The sequence below is a fragment of the Rattus norvegicus genome, chromosome 3, assembly GCF_021556685.1.
Source record: "Rattus norvegicus strain SHRSP/BbbUtx chromosome 3, alternate assembly SHRSP_T2T, whole genome shotgun sequence".
Taxonomy (NCBI): domain Eukaryota; kingdom Metazoa; phylum Chordata; class Mammalia; order Rodentia; family Muridae; genus Rattus; species Rattus norvegicus.
In genome coordinates this window covers 169,646,842-169,665,130 of record NC_141536.1, presented here as the reverse complement: position 1 = coordinate 169,665,130, position 18,289 = coordinate 169,646,842, and the positions used below count along the sequence as shown (strand labels likewise).

Sequence of the window (18,289 nt, the reverse complement as noted above, 5' to 3'; positions counted from 1 at the left end):
TCAGGTCAGTGGGACACCTAGGAAAGCAGGTGCTTACATAGCACTATGGAGAGTGAGGACTTGGCTTCTGAAGGGAAGAACTTTTAGATCCAAAGTATCCAGAGAAGCACCTAAAAGGCGCAGCTACGAATAGGCAACAGCATTGCTTCTGCTTACTGCATACTGGGGATGATAGGTGGGATTGCTCTTGGCCACTTAGCATCCTAGGGGTGCAGCCGCTCTCATATGGGCAGAACCTGGAAATGGGGCTACATCCAAGAAGCTGAAGGAGAACTCTGTGCCCCACCTGGCTCTCTCCAGTCTTAGGGCTAAGGTAAATAGAATGACCTCAGAGAACTTGAGGTGGCCACTGTTGTAGATTTCTGACTATTTCTTTCCCAGAATCCAGCCCAGGAGGCCCCTGCCCAGGTATCAGTCTCTAAGCCTATATTAGTTAGGGTTTTACTGCTGTGAACAGACACCATGACCAAGGCAACTCTTATAAAGGACAACATTTAATTGGGACTGGCTTACAGATCCAGAGGTTCAGTCCAGTATCATCAAAGCAGGAACATAGCGGCATTCAGACATGGTACAGGAGGAATTGAGGGTTTTACATCTTCATCTGAAGGCTTCTAGCAGAATAATGGCTTCCAGGCAGCTAGGACAAGGGTATTAAAGCCCACGCCCACAAGACCACACCCACTCCAACAAGGCCACACCTACTCCAACAAGACCACACCCCGCAACAGTGCCACTCCCTGGGGCCAAGCATATACAAAGCCACTCAAAGCCCTACCATGATGCAGGGTGCTGAGTACCCACAGTCCTCCAACAGCCAAAGTCACTAACAACTTCCTCACTACCATGAGCACAAACTTGTCCAAGGACAATCATACCCTCTCTGAGCTACTATATGGAGCCACTGTGCTCCACATGCTCCTGCCAACTCCTGCCAACATAGCCTGGCAACAGATACTCCATGATCTGTGCTGTGGGCCTAACTGCTAACTTGGCTATCATTTCTGTGATCCCGAGGGCACCGAAGATGAAAACGGTAACTAATGTGTTTGCCCTGAACCAAGCTATTGCTCATGGTGCGGCCAGCCAACATCACTGAGTACCTGATATACAACACTGGCTCTTTGGGGAGCCATTCTGCAAACTGGTGCTGACCATTGACTACTACATCGCCAGCATCTACTCCCTGGTTGTGACGAGTGTGGCCACTGTGCAATCTTGCCAATTGCCTAGGCACACCCAGAGGGGGCAGAAGTTACCAGCCTTTGTATCCGGCTAGCTGTCACCATCATGGTTCTGCCCCTCTGTTCCTTTGCCCATACCTACAGCAATGAGTTACAGGCACCCAGTTGTGGGCTGTTTCCTGAGGCCAGAGTGAGCCTGGTTTTAGGCCAGCCACACATATATGTTCGTTCTCGGTTTCACAGTGCTGTTGTGCATCATCTGCCTGTCATATGTGGACCTGCCGCCCAGACTTCATACCAAGAAGCTCCACTATGGCACCAAGGTTCTGAGAAAGGCCAAGAGGAAGGTTCTCTCTGTGTCAGTCGTGTGCTTTCTCTGCTGGATGCCCTTCCACCTGGCCTGTGCTGGCCCTGGCTGCAGGCCTGCCCCACACATCCCTGGTTATTGGTATCTCCTATGCCATCACCAGTCTGGGCTATGTCAGCTCATGCCTCAATCCTTCCTTGAACTCATTCCTGAATGACAACTTCTGCAGCAATTTACCGTAATCCTGTGTCGGGGGCCTGAGCGTCCTTGCCATGTGTCACGTCAAGAGCAGTGGTTGACCAAGCCAGGGGACATTCTTACTCTTCACACTTATCCCTGCGTCCTCTATACAGACAACTGTGACTTTCCCTTTCTGTACCTCTGCTTGCTACACATCTCTAAGAAGACAGTAGCAGGCGGTTTGGTCCTGGTAGCAAGCGGCCTAAGTTTGATCACCCACAGGGGATGGACACAAAGATAGCCCCCGTGCCAGTGTTTTAACAATAAGCACTTCAGCAGAAAAGTCCAGTATTGTTGTGATGCAGGACTCTTACACCTTCGTGGTATATGTCATCCTTCTGCCCACCAAGTACTTGAGATTGCCAGAGCACTTGGACCTTCATCTAAGCCAGACGGTATTGGATAACTTTGCTGTCCATACCTCTAGTTAGCCCTAAATTGTCATTCTCCTGATATCTCCCCTCAACTACTGCCTATTGTCGTGCAACAAGAGCTTAGATGCTGAGAGATAACAACTGTTTAGCTTCTGAGGATCCAAAACTGGGGAGTGGCCAGGCTCAAATGCCCTGACTCAGCTTCCCATGAGACCTCAGGCAGAACACTGGTGAGGTCTAGGTTCTTTGGAGACCACACAATGGCTGGGGTCTCTTTCAAGAAGTCTTGTTTCCACAGCTGCTGGCAAAACATGGATGCTCTACAAGCTTCTGGAGTACTCTCACAGGAAAGTGATCTGAAAGTCGAGAGGAAAACTGGGCAAACAGCTGCGTGATCTGGTCTCTGATTCCACTCGCAGCCCTAATACAGGCTGAATATTAGAGAGCCTAGAATGGGCACTTTTTAAACTACAGCCCACACCCACAGCTCTGCTGAGATCGAGCTGTGCCTGCTCACTATACAGTTATACTTCAGCAAGGCTGATTAGCACGCACTGCTCCTGAGCAAGAGAAGCAGGACAAGAGCCCCTTATAAATAGATGCAGCAAAACACCTCACTTTCCAGAACTGTGTTCAGGACACACAGAGTGGCAAAAGCAACTGTACTGGGTGCAGAACGTGTGAAGGAGGAGCAGAGTGAGCGGAAGATGGGTGGGTGTGAAGATCAGGAGGGGAACACGGCCAGGCTGAGAGCCAGGCACCCTTCGGGATAGCTTCTCAGCTGGCTCTAGCTTGCTAGAGCTGACCACAACAGAGGGGGTACCAGCCAAATTTTCTCTGAACATTCAAAACCCTTGTCCCCTTCAATGCTCTCGTGGCAAAAAGCACTTAGTAAGTGGTACTTATACAGACCTTAATGGCCTCCCTCTCCTGTCACTCCCCAAGGCTAGCCAGCTAGACCAAGGGTGCTTCTCACCAGGATCCTGTTGGAACTAGCGTTGTTCTTCTCCATGAGCTTAGGAGTCTGACTTACTCCACAAAACTCCTACACTCTGGCTCCTGCTGCCAAAGAGTTCCTAACCCTACTTTAGTACCCAAATCTCACTGTTGTTTCTCACAGCTGGGCAGGGACCTTGGCTGGGCTTACATTGGGGACACAGTGCCCTCTGGTGGGAAGCAGCCAAAGCAGATGATGAAACCTGACTTTTCTGAGGTAAAAAGACCCTTCAGACCTTATCTGATCCTATACATCCTGCCCTTCACATAACCCCAAGAGCTATGTGCTACACAGTTCCCTTCACATAGAGAAGGATACTCAGATTCAGAGAAACTAGACTTGATCAAGCCTGATCAAGAAACAGTTAGGGTGAGACTATGTTAGACAGAATGGAGAGAGAATTGGGAAGGTACATAGTCCTAGAGAGCCAGGAAGGTATATTCATCTCTAAGGCTCCTTCCCTGATGGTCAACCTCTAAGACACTAGCCAGGGTCAGCAGCCCAGAACTCCACTACCTATTAGGAGCATACAATCTCCTGGGGACTATAATTTCATCAAGGAAGGAAATTTTCCCTTGATGCCGAATTTCTATTTGAAAACACTGTGTTTGTTAAGAACTACTGGTGTGCTTGTACACACACACAGAGACACACACAGACACACACACACACACACACACACACAATTTGAAATCCTATCCCCCAATGTGATGGTGACTTTGCTATGGGAAAGGTTGTAAGGTTGAAACCCTACAACCTCAACATTACTATTAATTTGACATATGCAGCTCTGAAGTCATCTTTCTATAAAGTGAGGATGCAACAAAAACACAATCTCATAGAATCCAATCCACCATGCCTGCATGAACTGCATCTTTTAAGCCTATTAGAAATTCATACCTTTTGATTATAAACTGCTAGACTAAAAAACAAAAAACAAATGGACAATGTCATTAAAACTTGTATAAAACCAAGCTTTGGCTCACCAGCTCTGTACTGAAAGCAAGGCCTTTGGCAAGTAAGACCCTCTTCAAAGCCCCCCTGATAAGGGCCATCTGCCAGAGGGTCAATTGAGCCAGATTGGGCCTACACAGACAAGAGCCAGGGGGTAGATCTCTATAGCATAGGGTTGCTCTGCCACCAGAGAAGGGTCCTCTGCTCTGATCACCACAACTCCTTTTAGATTTGCTCAAGCAGCAAGAGTCTACAAAGAAAAACTGTGAAGAAAGGCATCTACCCACTGTTCCTGAGTGTGGGGAGAAAAGATAGTCATTGTCTTGGGAGAAGGAAAGGCAGCAGCCTCTGCAACCCAGGAACTAGTTTTCCTCCCATCAATCAAGAAGTTCCTTAAAGTCCCTCTGCCAAGGGCAGAACAGGTTTAAAACCCATGAACCTGGTTCTGTGCCTCATCCCAGTGCATATCAATACCCAGGAAGTTACTCTTATGTAGCTGGAGTCAGAAACACTTATTCTATGGACAGTACTGGTCACTGGATAAGTGTTTATTATGAGCACTCCTTCATTACCCCAGAGGCAGGTTCAGGGCTAGCTACATGCATGGAAATGACACTTGTTGCATGCTTAAATACATAAAGATATACAAATTCACAAAGTTTCTTAGCATTAGCAAGAAAACTCTAGAGCTAACGGCTCCCGCACAAGTGTCAAAGGAAGAACCCTGGCCTCCCCAGAAGCCCAGGTCTCTCTGACACAGGAACCAGCCTAGGTTCTCTGCATGACATGAAACCATCTGACCGAGGTCTCAGTAAAAGGTCAGAATCTATCCAACGTTGCTGGTATTTTGATATCTGACCCATAGAAAGGGCGTTTACAAAACCTCTTCTGTGAACCATCAAATAGATCTCCAAGGTATAGACTCTTCTTCCCATGCCCCCCATTGCTATTCCAAACCATAATAGTCCTTGCAAATGAGCCACTTTAGGCATCAGCTCTCATACCAACCTCCAATTTGGCAGCACACTCAGGCCTTACTCAGATATGTCCTAACCCTATATATGAAGCAGGTGGTCACTGTGGATATAGAGTAGAACACATCCTGACTGCCACTCTTCCCAAGCTACAAGTATGCTTCTAGCAGTACAACTCCTGACCTCTGATAGCAAGTAAAAGAGACTCTGCTGGAGAACTGAGGGAGTTTGTAGAGAATCGAGAGAGAGCATATTCTGCTCTGTCCTGCCTGTACTAAGCAGGCAAGACCAGCATGTGGTGCCTCCATGTTGTGAGCAGCCTACAGAGGCCACAAAGCTTTCTCCTGATTACCTCCCACACACCTAGAAGCAGTGCTTGCCGAACAGTCTGTAGGATAAGAGTTCACAGTGGTTTTGGAGGGAAAGAGCCTTAGGGAAGCTCTGTGTCTTGTCTCCCCCACTGTCATCTTGCCAAGAAGATAGCCCAGGATTATAGAGCAGGTAGTGGCAGTACCAGATGAATTGTGACTCCCCTTCATAGACTCCATGTACTGGATGGGAAGAATCTTCAGAAAACAGCCATCCAAGAAACCACTGATGCTCACCCTCGGGTAATCTGACTGCATCAGTGAAGTCAGAAGTAGAAGACGCTCCAAGGCAACGCCAAGCTTAAGGGCCAGTCTCACTTTAAAAGAAAATTAATGCTCCCCACTGCAATACCAGGTATGTTCAGCAGTCCTGTGGAAATACTGAAAGGCCGAGAGCAACAGCACACAACATGTAGTCACAAGAGTGACTACATGACCACTACAATACCTCAGGTTGAGCCCAGCTAGAGCCAGGGCAGCAGGGAGAAGCCAGAGAAGAGTCAAGTGAAGCATGAATACCTACATGGGCTCACCAGGCATGTCCACTGTGTTGTGGATGTTTCTATTCAGTTCCTTTGGTCCTCTCTGGTCCTATACCAGGGAGGGAACTTAATCTGACAGAGGCCATGGAGACCACCTTGATGCTTTGACCTGTCCCATGGTGCTAAAAGGTCTTCCTCTAGGACTGAGCATCCTGATCCAAAAGAAAAGCCATTCAAGGCTCCAGATGCTCAAGGTTCAGGGTCAACCTAGAGAGCAGTGACCTGTGTGAGCTCCGTGTTGGGTGTAGATGGGCTCTGTGGGCTGACAGGCACCATGGGCAGGTCCACGCCTAGTCATGCTGGCCGTGGTACTGTCTCAGAAGTCTTGCAACCAAGGCCAACATCCTTGGCAATGCTCCGCACACGATCAGAAACCTGCATCTCCCGGTGCAGGGATGAAGCACAGCAGAACTTTCTAAAGCAGGCCTTGAAGTTCTCATCCAGGAAAGCATAGAGAATGGGATTGAGACAACTGTTGACATAGCCCAGGGCTGTGCAGAAGCGCAGGATGGCAACTGCAGTCTCACTACCTGGCTGAACACCCAGTCCTTGAACCAGGACAAACACCTGCACAGGCGTCCAGCAGCCCACAAACACAGCCACCACTACCAGCACCAGTCGAGTGATACGCCGCAGGTTTCGGTCCTTCTCCCGGGAGCCTGAAAGCAGACGGACACCACGAAGTCGTCGAATCATGAGGCTGTAGCAGACAGAGATGATCAGCACAGGGATGATGAAGGAAAAAAGGAAGATGCAGATGGCGAATACAGGGCCCCAATAGTCCTGAGGGGCAGGGATCTCCACCAGGCACTCGATCTCTGCAGGAGAGAAATGGGGTCAGAGGGACCAGCAAGAACCATGGGAAACTAATGAGTCAGGGAGGAGGACCACCCACTGACCTTCATCTTCCACTTGTGCTGAACCCATGATGGCAACAGGAACACCAACCACTGAAGCCAGGGCCCATATGGCCACATTAACAGCCTGGGCTTTGCTGGATGTCCGAACATCAAGGGCACGGATAGGGTGGCAGATAGCCACATAGCGGTCTACGCTCATGGCGGTCAGAGTAAAAGTGCTGGTAAACATGTTGTAGTAGTCGATAGCAATGACAGTCTTGCAGAGTGCATTCCCAAATGGCCAGAAGCCCAGTAGGATGTCTGTGCCCTGGAAGGGCAGTGTTAGCAAGACCAGGGTATCAGCCAGTGCCAGATTAAATATGTAAATGTTGGTAGCTGTCTTCATCTTGGTGTGCCTGTAGAGGACAAGGAGAAGAAAGGCTCCATTTGGCCATTTTGGCTAGACTTGGCAGCTAAGGGACCACCAAGAGGGTTATGGTCTTTGAATCTCTCAACCCCAGAGTCTCCAAGGAAGCTTATTAAATGGCAGATCCTGCACCACACCCAAAGTCCACTGAGCCTGGGACTTTAACAAGCTTCCCCATGTGACTATGACATCTACAGAAAGGTTCCAAATCAATGACAAGACTACCCTGGAAAAGTTGGGGGCATGGAGGAGTACCTGAGTGCATATCTAACCTGAATGTGAGTTTGTGGAATGAATCAAGAGAGAGAGATGCTGTCTTCTCTCCTCAGTCTCTCTTAAGACTTCTCTCAGAGGCTTTTCAGGGCACTGCCTGTAAAGTTCATCAAAGATCTGTGTCTTCCAACTGCACAGTATTGTCTAGCAATGAAAACAGACAATGCTGGGCCAGCCAAATGGCTCAGCCGGTAAGGGCACTTACTACCAATTCTGACAACCTGAGTTCTATCTCCAGGACGCATGTGGTAGAAGGAGAAACTTACATGGTAAAAGGAGAAACCCAACTTTCTCCTCTGACCTACACATCCAGACAGACATACACAGACACATAAATAAACATAATTTATTTTTTAATTCTAATAAAGAAAACAAGAGATGTGCTAGTTAGGTTTGATTGTATCCAAGCACCGGGAACCATGCTAGGGACATTATAAGTGATAAATATTAGTGGAATGAATTAATGTTTATGATAGCGGTAGGGAAGGGTGATTATAGTGATGGTGGTGGTGGTGGTGGTTAGAGTGGTTATGGTGGTATGGTAGTGATAGAACTAGAGGTAACAGTAGTCCATGATAGTTTAGTTGCTATCAGGGAATCTGGGATTAAGTTCTGTTTCTTAGACATTAATCCTAGAGACCTTAACTACAATAAACAACAATAACAACGATAATGGTAGATATCTGAGCCAAGCTCTTCACGTAGATTTTATCTCATTTGAGGTTTACCCAAAAGAAAAAATGCTATTAGATCCCTAGGCTGCAGAGAAGGAAGCTGAGGCTCGGAGGAGCTAAGTAGCTTTTATAAGGCTTGGAACTGCGAAGGTGCAAAATGGGGCTCAGAGCAGGTTTTTCTGACTCCTGGCGTATGCCCAACTCAAACACGCCGTGTTTTGCCTCCAGAGCCAGTGTGGCCACAGCAGTTCCTGAGACTAGCTCTCTGAGGATGCTACTGGAAAAGATGGTGCTCCTTGTCTGCCCTGATGCAGTAAATATGGGAGAGAAATGCTGAGGACAAGAAGGGAAGGCAAGGCTCACAAACTGTCCCAGGTTGCTGCACTTCTTGCCAAAGATGAATATCCTCTAACACTTAGATCATAGAATAGTTTCCCACAAGGATCCTCTGCTGAAAGTCAGTACTTGGAAGGCTTTTCCTACTACACTGTCCAATCACATATCAATATTATACTATATACACGTGTATGCACATGCACCTATATATGGTTATGTAATCCATATTTCCCATCTAACGAATGGAGAAAACAGTTGCTCAGGAATACTAAGAGGATCGTGATGAGGCAGAATATAGAACCTGCACTGCCCTTTCTCCACCACCACCACACCTACCATGATACCATCAAGGGGACCATGACTGCTTTCTTCAGAGTCATCTTTTTGAAAGAGGAAATATATCAGTGAAGAACCTTGCTCTAGTTATTCACCATTCAAGGACCTCCCATGTCTTCCCAATGTCCCCATTCTGGCATTCAAGTCCTCACCTGCTGTCTCCAGTCCCCCTCAATGCCCTCCCAGCTGGAAAAAAACAGAGACCATCATTGCCGTGACACATTTTACCAATTGCATACTCCTTGTCCAGCTTTTGTGTCCACAGAACTGCACCTCATACTGCTCCCTCCAGTATCCCCTCACTGTTGACTCTGACTCAGTTGCCCAGTACTGCTGCCTTTCTTTCTAGTCCTCCAAATTTTCATATTTCTGAGCACCAATAGAGCATGGGCTCAGCTAAAGACATCCACCATGAATAGAGATCCCAAAAGTCAATGAATAAGAGCTTCAGGCCCAGCACCAGCCCCTCTTCCTCTGTTTGAGAAATCCTAGGATCCTGTGTACCCATGAGGTTATTCACACAGACATCATGGCATGAATTTATCTGCAGCTCCAAGCCTCCACCTAGTCTGAGACAGATGGGGACAGAACAGGAGTTGAACTTCAAGGGTGGTCATGCCCCTTGAACAGAGAGGAAAGAAATTTGATGGAGCAAGCAGAAAATCCATACTTGTTCAGATTCACCCAGAACAGCCTCCTGCCTCAGGTTCCCCCTTCACAGACTGATGGGGCCCAGCCTACCTGAGGATGACATACATGACGAGGCAGTTCCCCAGGAGCCCCCCGATGCACACAGCCAAGTAGAGCCCCACGATGGTGACCTTGAGTCCAAGGGGCAGGAAGGCGCTGTGACTAGCATTGAGGAGCAGGTGGTGGGGTACGGTCTCATTTAGGAGGGACAGGTTCCCTTGAAAGTGGCTGCCATACAAGACCTCCCAGTATGGAGCAGGAAAGAGGGACTCCATGCTGTCACCCTGCAAAGCCACTCAGTACAGTTCCTGGAACAGGGCACAGAAACAAGTAACCACAGTGCTAGACACCGTCCACTGAGGCCTTAGAACACAGCACAACTACACTAACAGGCACATGAACGCCTCCATGAGCATGCACAAACACTAGGCACACACACAGACACACGGACACAGACAAAGGCAGACATGCCCGTGGGCACATGGTGACACACACAGAGGCATGGGAGCACATTTACCTACAAGGTTACCTCACATTAGGGTTATAGACCCGCACAGAAGCAACGTAGCTACACAAGCACACATGTCCACCCACCAAGACCCAGGGGCTCACAGCCAGCCAAACACAAAAAATGCCTAAACCATCCTAAGGTACACTGGGGCACAAAAGGCATGGAATTTATCCAGAAATGCCTAAGGCTCAGGCACTTCACATAGCTACCTCCCAGGGCTCCCCCACCCCCAGCTCTGTCAGAGGCAGCAGGAGCCCCTCTTACCTCCAACGGCACACACAGCCTCTTCAGAAGCTGGGCCAAAATAGACCCCAATGCTTAGCAGAAAGGCGGGCAGGCAGGAGCACAGTGGACTGAGCAATGACTCTCACTCTAGATTGGGGTCTGCTGCGGCTGGGAATGGCTCCTAGCTCCTGCTCGGAAGATAAGATATTGACTAGACGCAGCAGCCGGTGCGGCAGCCAGAAGGGGGAGGGGCAGAAGGCTGCGGCTGAGAGAAGGAGGGGCTGTGCAGGTTGGAGAAGAAAGCCAAAAAAAAAAAAAAAAAAGGAAGATTACCAGACCAGAACCCCTAGGCTCCACACCAAGTAGGAGCCAAAAGATTAACAAACATATAATGTGATGGGCTCACCCAACACAAACACACTCAGGCGCTAGGACACACAATGGGGACATCCATGAACACAAAAATAGAGACATGAACAGGAATTCAGACACACATACACGCACAGCCTTAGACACAAGAACACATTCAAGATGTATACAGAGAAATGCTCACCCAGAAGTAGACGTGAGGCTCCAACACTCGAAAATGTTGTTTTGTTTTGTTTTGCTTTGCTTTGCTTTGCTCTGTTTTGTTTTGTTTTGTTTGGGGAAGTTAACAGGTTAGAGACAGGATTTGTCTGTGTAGCCTTGGCTGTCCTAGAACTTAGAGACACATCTGCCTCTGCTTCCTGAATGCTAGGATTAAAGGCATGTGCTACCACCACTGAGCACAGACCAGATTTTGCTAGCTTTCCTACCCAGAACTGCCCTCAGCCGGTGTCCAATAGGGTAGAGTACCACAGTGATAGCAATATCCTGACCCAACTAATTCTCCATGTAAAGGCCTTCTTGCGAATAAACAAGAGATTGTCTGGACTGTGGACCCAGCACTGCCCTGAGTCTACTATGTGCTGTTTATACCTAATGTGCACTAAGCTCAAGACAAAACTGAACCCAGGAACCCCCACTACACATGGCCACTGCCACCCATATTATCCTCACACAAATGAAAGCATCACGCCTCTGAAGTCTGGAGCTGCCTGTCAACATGGCAGGGATAAGGGGAAGCCAGGTTTGCTGGTCACTTGAAGCTACACCACAGCCAAATCCCAGAATTAGATCTTAGAAAACACAGAGATACTAAGCTCCTAGGGACCTCCTTCTTTGCCAGCACGGGGGGGGTGGGGTGGGGGAGCACAGTCCACTGAGAAAAAAACCATAAGTTAAGGTCATGTAGGCTAGGGACCCTATGCTGAGTCTCTAGTCATCATCAAATCATAGGTTTGTTTTTCCTGTCTGGACTGAATGAGAGCCAGACCTCCCACATACAGCCAGACCCTGCTCTTTCTCTAAGGATGGGGACCTGGTTGCTAGGCAACTCACAGAAGTGTTGCTAGGATACCTGTCCAACCAGAAAAGGCCAGAGCAGACAGACACCCCAGGACTCAGCATCCCAAGCTGTCTCCAAGGACTTGTCTCTCCGTTCTCGGAGACACATGGACACTCAAGGAGACACATGAGGACACATTCCTGCAAATAAACAGAACATACAAAGAGGTACCCAGACAGGCACAGTTTAGAGATACAGAGACACAAGGGATATGTGCTCAGAGATGCACACAAGGATCACATATACAAACCCACAAGGTGCATTCAGGCACAAAGAGAAAGATACAAACAAGATGTGAACTAGTGTGGGAACAGGCAAGAACAGAGAAAGGCCCCTAGATATATAGCACATAAGTATGCACTCTCTGTTGCTCTCTCTCTCTCTCTCTCTCTCTCTCTCTCTCTCTCTCTCTCTCTCTCTCTCTCCCTGCCCTTCTTCCTTCCCTTTTTTCTCCATTCCACTCCCGGCAAAGCTGGCCCACAACCCCAGAGTTCTGCACCTCTACAGAGCCTCTCTTCCTAATAGTCTTTACCTGCTTTCCAGTCCAGGCTCCAGATTTGGAAAGAGGATGCTGTAAACATTGTTTAAATGTAGGCAGAACGGAGCCACAGAATGTTCCTTCTTCTCACGACCTTGGGTTGGCTCCTGTGTGCTTCACCTTGCCCCACTGCATGGATCCCACACCCAAACAAGCTCTACTCTGGCCTATTCTAAGAAGCCTTCCCTGCCACTGCCTCAGTCCCAGGAGTCCTTGACTCAGCATTATGGCCTCAACTATGAATCAGCTACAATGCTGCCAAGTAAGACTGAGCTCTGGTCTCAACATATATCCGTGTGTACCAATAGAATGTAGCTCAGAGTCCACATGCTCACATGCTGTCTCAGGTGGAAGAAGGACTTGGTTATCTGACAGGTGAAGTAGACACAATGGGCACTGGGTGGTACAGAGGCATCTTGATCCCAAACAGAAACTCAGGAAGGACAAGTAGACTTTCCAGAGGAAAGAAACAGGACAATATATAAGTGACACAAAAAGGTCAGCAAGAGGCATGCTACATGAGAATAACACTGAAGATTCAGGCAACACAAACAACACATGACTCATGTACACAGTTCACTGTTGAAGCCACCAGCGGCTGCACGTGGGTATCAGGAGCTCCTAAGCAAGGTCCAGCCTGGCCTCGAACTCACAGAGATCCACTTGCTTCTGCTTCCCAAGTGCTGGGATTAAAAGCATGTGCTACCAAACCCAGTTCAGTTACACATGTTCTTACCCCAAGAGCAAAGAATTTGGCACACAGTGAACTGTGTACATGAGTCACGTGTCATTTGTGTTACCTGAATCTTCAGTGTTATTCTCATGTAGCATGCCTCTTACTGACCTCTATGTGTGGGAGTTGCGGTCTACAATCTACAAATAGGTGAAAATAGAAGCTTGGTCCATTATCAGGAGCCATCTAGGACAGATTAAAGGCGTAAGTAATCTTTCTGGAGAAGGCCCGCCGTATTGCATGGTCTACAGTGGGTGACTTCTAAGAGGCAAGACCCAAAAAAATCTTCATTGAGAATTGTTTCTTGCAGCTGATATGCCCATCCTGCCATTATTAATAGTATAATAGTCCCTGGGCGTGAGCCCACTCTATTGGGCAGACTTTCTGCAGATCAACAAAGATGCACTCTCTTATAGCAAAGCTGTGTAGATAAATTGATGGTTTCATAATCCTTAATAATGATTCTATAGAATTCCTAAATTTATACAGGTAATTTTGAGCCCTCTAAAGTATGAAGGCTGCAATTAGGGCTCTGTACTCCTTCATGTGTCACAGGCTAATTGCACTAGGATAGAAAGCAGGTTTGGAACAGACTTGTGATCATAGAAATGAATTCCTTCTGTGCTGGCTGTGAAAAACTGGGAGTGGACACTTTATTGTGGGTGCAAGGACAAAAGACGATGAAATGTTGACTGGATTTATCTATACAAACCTTCAATACTAGTGAGACATAAGGCAGATGGTTTGCCTCTTGACAAAATCATGCTAACTTATGACAAGCTTGGGGTGGCCCACACTATCCAGATAATGTAAGGATCATTTAGACTACTAACCACCTAGTGTCCTGGTTATGGGAGCTTGATATACCTTACCTAACAAATAATGTAGATCACTAGGCTACTTATCACCTCCAATTCCTAACTTTCTGGGTGGAAAAACAGGTCTTCTGTTCTTTCTTTTAAAAGGACAATGCTATGTGCTTAACATTGCTGGTTTGTGGCTGAAAGGACCTTCAGGCTCCCAATAAAAATCAGAGCAAGAGCAAAGTCCAACAGTATGAAGAGTTCAATGCTTGATGGCTAGAACCCACTCATGGTCCTCAAGGTTCCAAAGGATAGTAGTACTTCTCTGAGCACACACAGCTTGTCTGACAGGCTCAGGCTAGCTCCACTCCAAACCTGCTGCTGTCTTTGACGGTTGTCCCATAGTACTGGCATCTCCAAATTGCTGGGGTTTCCACTAGGCTGCACCCTTATAAGTAGCCTCTCTTGAGTTCTTTTCAGAGCCTTAATCTTGACATATGGTACCAAGTCTCAGCCTCTCTCCATGACCCGTTCACTACTGCTGAGGCTGTATCTTGACCAGCACTCAGGAGGCAGAGGCAGAGGCAGAGGCAGAGGCAGAGGCAGAGGCAGGAGGCAGGAGGCAGGAGGCAGGAGGCAGGAGGCAGGAGGCAGGAGGCAGGAGGCAGGAGGCAGGAGGCAGGAGGCAGAGGCAGGAGGCAGGAGGCAGGAGGCAGGAGGCAGAGGCAGGAGGCAGAGGCAGGAGGCAGGAGGCAGAGGCAGGCAGAGGCAGGAGGCAGAGGCAGGCAGAGGCAGAGGCAGAGGCAGGCAGAGGCAGAGGCAGAGGCAGAGGCAGGCAGATGTCTATATTTGAGGTCAGCTGGGTCTTCAGAATAAGTCTCTGGACAGCAGGACTACCCAGAGAAAACCTGCCTCAAACAACCTAAATAAACAAATAATCAATTTATTATTTATCAGTTTGAACTTAGCCAATTTGATTTTTCCCACAGCACTAAACAATCACTAATACCAAATTATTAATTTCCTGCCACTGAGGGCAGGGAAGGCTTCTTAGAATAGGCCAGAGTGGAGCTTGTTTGGGTGTGGGATCCATGCAGTGGGGCAAGGTGAAGCACACAGGAGCCAACCCAAGGTCATGAGAAGAAGGGACATTCTGTGGCTCCGTTCTGCCTACGTTTAAACAATGCTTACAGCATCCTCTTTCCAGATCTGGAGCCTGGACTGGAAAGCAGGTAAAGACTATTAGGAAGAGAGGCTCTGTAGAGGTGCAGAAACAGCTTGAGGGCCAGCTTTGCCTGGAGTGGGATGGAGGGAAGAGGGAAGGAGGAAGGGGGTGCAGGGGGTAATCCTAAACGGCTCTTCTTAGAACAAGGCAGAAAATTAACATCTTAAAGACAGCATAACTAAATTCTTACATATTAAAGACAGAATCTAACATGCTTCTCATAAGGCTTAAGGCTCAAATAGACATCCAGTAAAAGTATGAAGTCAAAATGTGAAGTTAGTGTACACTTAGGTAATATCTAATTCCGTATTGGAGGTAGGTAACAGAGTGGGGAATTACCTTTACTGATGATAAGATTGAAATGTCTTCCTCAATGTGACTTTAGACCAAAGTGTTTTACTCTTTTAGTTTATAGTGAGGCTAAATTATTTTTTCCATGCTTGTGTATCTAAAAAAAAAGAAAAGAAAAGAAAAAGGAAGGAAATAAAAAACTAAATTCCATCTATCTGCCCAATGTCAATCCTATCCAGTGTAAAGTTTAAAGACACAGACACATACAGCAGTTGGGGACTTTTTGTTTGTTTTTGGTTTTTTGTTTTGTTTGTTTGTTTGTTTGTGGGGGGTTGCCTTTTGTTGTTGTTTTTTCCTTTTTCTTTTCTTTTTCTTTTTTTCTTCTTTCTTTTCTTTCTTTCTTTCTTTCTTTTTTTTTTTTTTTTTTTGAGACAGGTGTCTGCATAGCCCTGGCTGTCCTGTCCTAGAACTCAGTTTGCAGACCAGGCTGGCCTCAAACTCAGAGATCCACCTGCCTCTGTCTCCTGAGTGCTGAGATTAAAGGTGTACATTCCCAGCAGCAGTTGGGTTTTTAACCTCTCATGAAATGAAAATGTGTTGAGTCTAAATTCACTTATTTTGACCTTAAAAGTTATAGAAGTTAGCTGAGTGGCAGCGCTGCAGGCCTTTAGTCCCAGCATTCAGGAGGCAGAAGCAGATGGATCTCTGAACTTGAGACCAGCCTGGTTTATATATCCTGCTCTGCTCCAGGACATCCAGAGCTACATAATAGAGTCCCTGTCTAAAACAAAAGAACGAGGAGGAGGAGGGGAGAGGGAGGGGGAGGGGAGGAGGGGGAGGGGGAGAGGAGGAAGAGGGGGAGGGGGAGGAAGAGTAGATGATGATGATATGACGTGTTATGATGTGATGTGATATGATGTGATGTGATATATATGATAAGGTAAAGAAGACAACAGGAAGAAAAGGAGCGAAAAGCATTTTTAATATTTCAGGGTTCTTTCTCTTCCCAGTGCAGCATGGCTCATGGTCCCAGGAGACACAGCTCCAAGACATCAGCTGCTGAATAAATAAACCACATGTCTCTCCTTAACCAGCCACTGGTTCCCACAAGCTGAGAGAGTGTCTACCTCTGACCACTTTTGTAAGAAATAGATGTAAGTGTGCCTTGACAGGAAAAGAAGTTAAAAAAAAGACTTGCATACAGCACTTCATTAAGATTGATGTCCAAAAAAAAAAAAGATGTCCAAAATACAATTCTCAGACCACATGAAGCTCAGGAAGAAGAAAGACCAAAGTGTGGATGCTTCAGTCCTTCTTAGAAGGGGGAACAATGGCTACTACAGCTTGTTTCTTGGGACCATTTGCTTGGAAAATTTTTTTCCAGCCTTTTACTCTGAGGTAGAGTCTTTGTCACTGAGGTGAGTTTCCTGTATGTAGCAAAATACTGGGTCCTGTTTACGTATCCAGTCTGTTAGTCTATGTCTTTTTATTGGGGAATTGAATCCGTTGATGTTAAGAGATATTAAGGAATAGTGACTTTCGTTTCCTGTTATTTTTGTTGTTGGAGGTGAAATTGTGTTTGTGTGGCTATCTTCTTTGGGGTTTGTTGAAAAAAGATTAATTTCTTGCTTTTTCTAGGGTATAGTTTCCCTCCTTGTGTTGGAGTTTTCCATCTATCATCCTTTGTAGGGCTGGATTTGTGGAAATATATTGTATAAATTTGGTTTTTTCATGGAATATCTTGGTTTCTCCATCTATGGTAATTGAGAGTTTTGCTGGATACAGTAACCTGGGCTGGCATTTGTGTTCTCTTAGGGTCTGTATGACATCTGCCCAGGATCTTTTAGCTTTCATAGTATCTGTTGAGAAGTCTGGTATAATTCTGATAGGTCTGCCTTTATAAGTTACTTGACCTTTTTTCCTTACTGAATTTAATATTCTTTCTTTGCATTTGTGCATTTGAGGTTTTGACTATTATGTGACAGGAGGAATTTCTTTTCTGGAGTAGTCATTCTAATATCAAATAAAATTGATTTTCAATCAAAAGTTATCAAAAAAGATAAGGAAGGACACTTCATACTCATCAAAGGAAAAATCTACCAAGATGAACTCTCAATTCTGAACATTTATGCTCCAAATGCAAGAGCACCCACATTCACAAAAGAAGCTTTACTAAAGCTCAAAGCATACATTGCACCACACACAATAATAGTGAGAGACTTCAACACCCCACTGTCATCAATGGACTGATCATGGAAACAGAAACTAAACAGAGACACAGTGGAACTAACATAAGTTATTAACCACATGGATTTAACAGATATCTATAGAACATCTCATCCTAAAACAAAAGAATATACCTTCTTCTTAGCACCTCATGGTACCTTCTCCAAAACTGACCATATAATTGGTCAGAAAACAGGCCACACAAGTAGAAGATGATAGAAATAATCCCATGCATCCTATCAGATCACCATGTACTAAGGCTGGTCTTCAATAACAACAAAAACAACAGAAAGTCCACAAACACATGGAAGCTGAACGATGCTCTACTCAATGATAACTTGGTCAAGGAAGAAATAATGATATTAAAAATTTTTTAGGATTTAAAGAAAATGAAAGCACAACATACCCAAACTTATGGGACACAATGAAAGCAGTGCTAAGAGGAAAACAAATAGCTTTGAGTGCCTCCAAAAAGAAAATGGAGAGAGCATACACTAACAGCTTGACAGCACACCTAAAAGTTCTAGAACAAAAAGAAGCAAATACACCCAAGAGGAGTAGATGGCAGGAAATAATCAAACTCAGAGCTGAAATCAACCAAGTAGAAGCAAAAAGAACTATACGGCTAATTCTTTGAGAAAATCATCAAGATAGATAAACCCTTAGCCAGACTAACCAGAGGGTACAGAGACAGTAACCAAATTAGCAAAATCAGAAATGAAAAGGGAGACATAACAACAGAAACTAAGGAAATTAAAAAAATCATCAGATCCTACTACAAAAGCCTATACTG

The 18,289-nt window shown here is 46.3% G+C and overlaps 1 protein-coding gene across 4 annotated transcripts; it reads right to left on the bottom strand.

Annotated features, from left to right (window-relative positions):
- Positions 1–476: 476 nt before the first annotated feature.
- Positions 477–10,489, bottom strand: Oprl1 (opioid related nociceptin receptor 1). 4 transcript variants are annotated; one of them, NM_001318948.1, is given in 5 exon segments: positions 4,572–6,758; positions 6,840–7,195; positions 8,978–9,011; positions 9,567–9,823; positions 10,291–10,489. In NM_001318948.1, coding segments are annotated over 4 exon segments (1,062 nt in total). In that variant the 5' UTR covers positions 9,715–9,823; positions 10,291–10,489; the 3' UTR covers positions 4,572–6,234.
- Positions 10,490–18,289: the final 7,800 nt, after the last annotated feature.

Coding starts and splice junctions, on each gene's coding strand:
- Oprl1 (XM_087650278.1), bottom strand. CDS start 7,185: ATGAAGACAGCTACCAACATTTACATATTTAATCTGGCACTGGCTGAT. Junction 6,759..6,839: donor AGCACAAGTGGAAGATGAAG/GTCAGTGGGTGG, acceptor TCTCTCCTGCAG/AGATCGAGTGCCTGGTGGAG.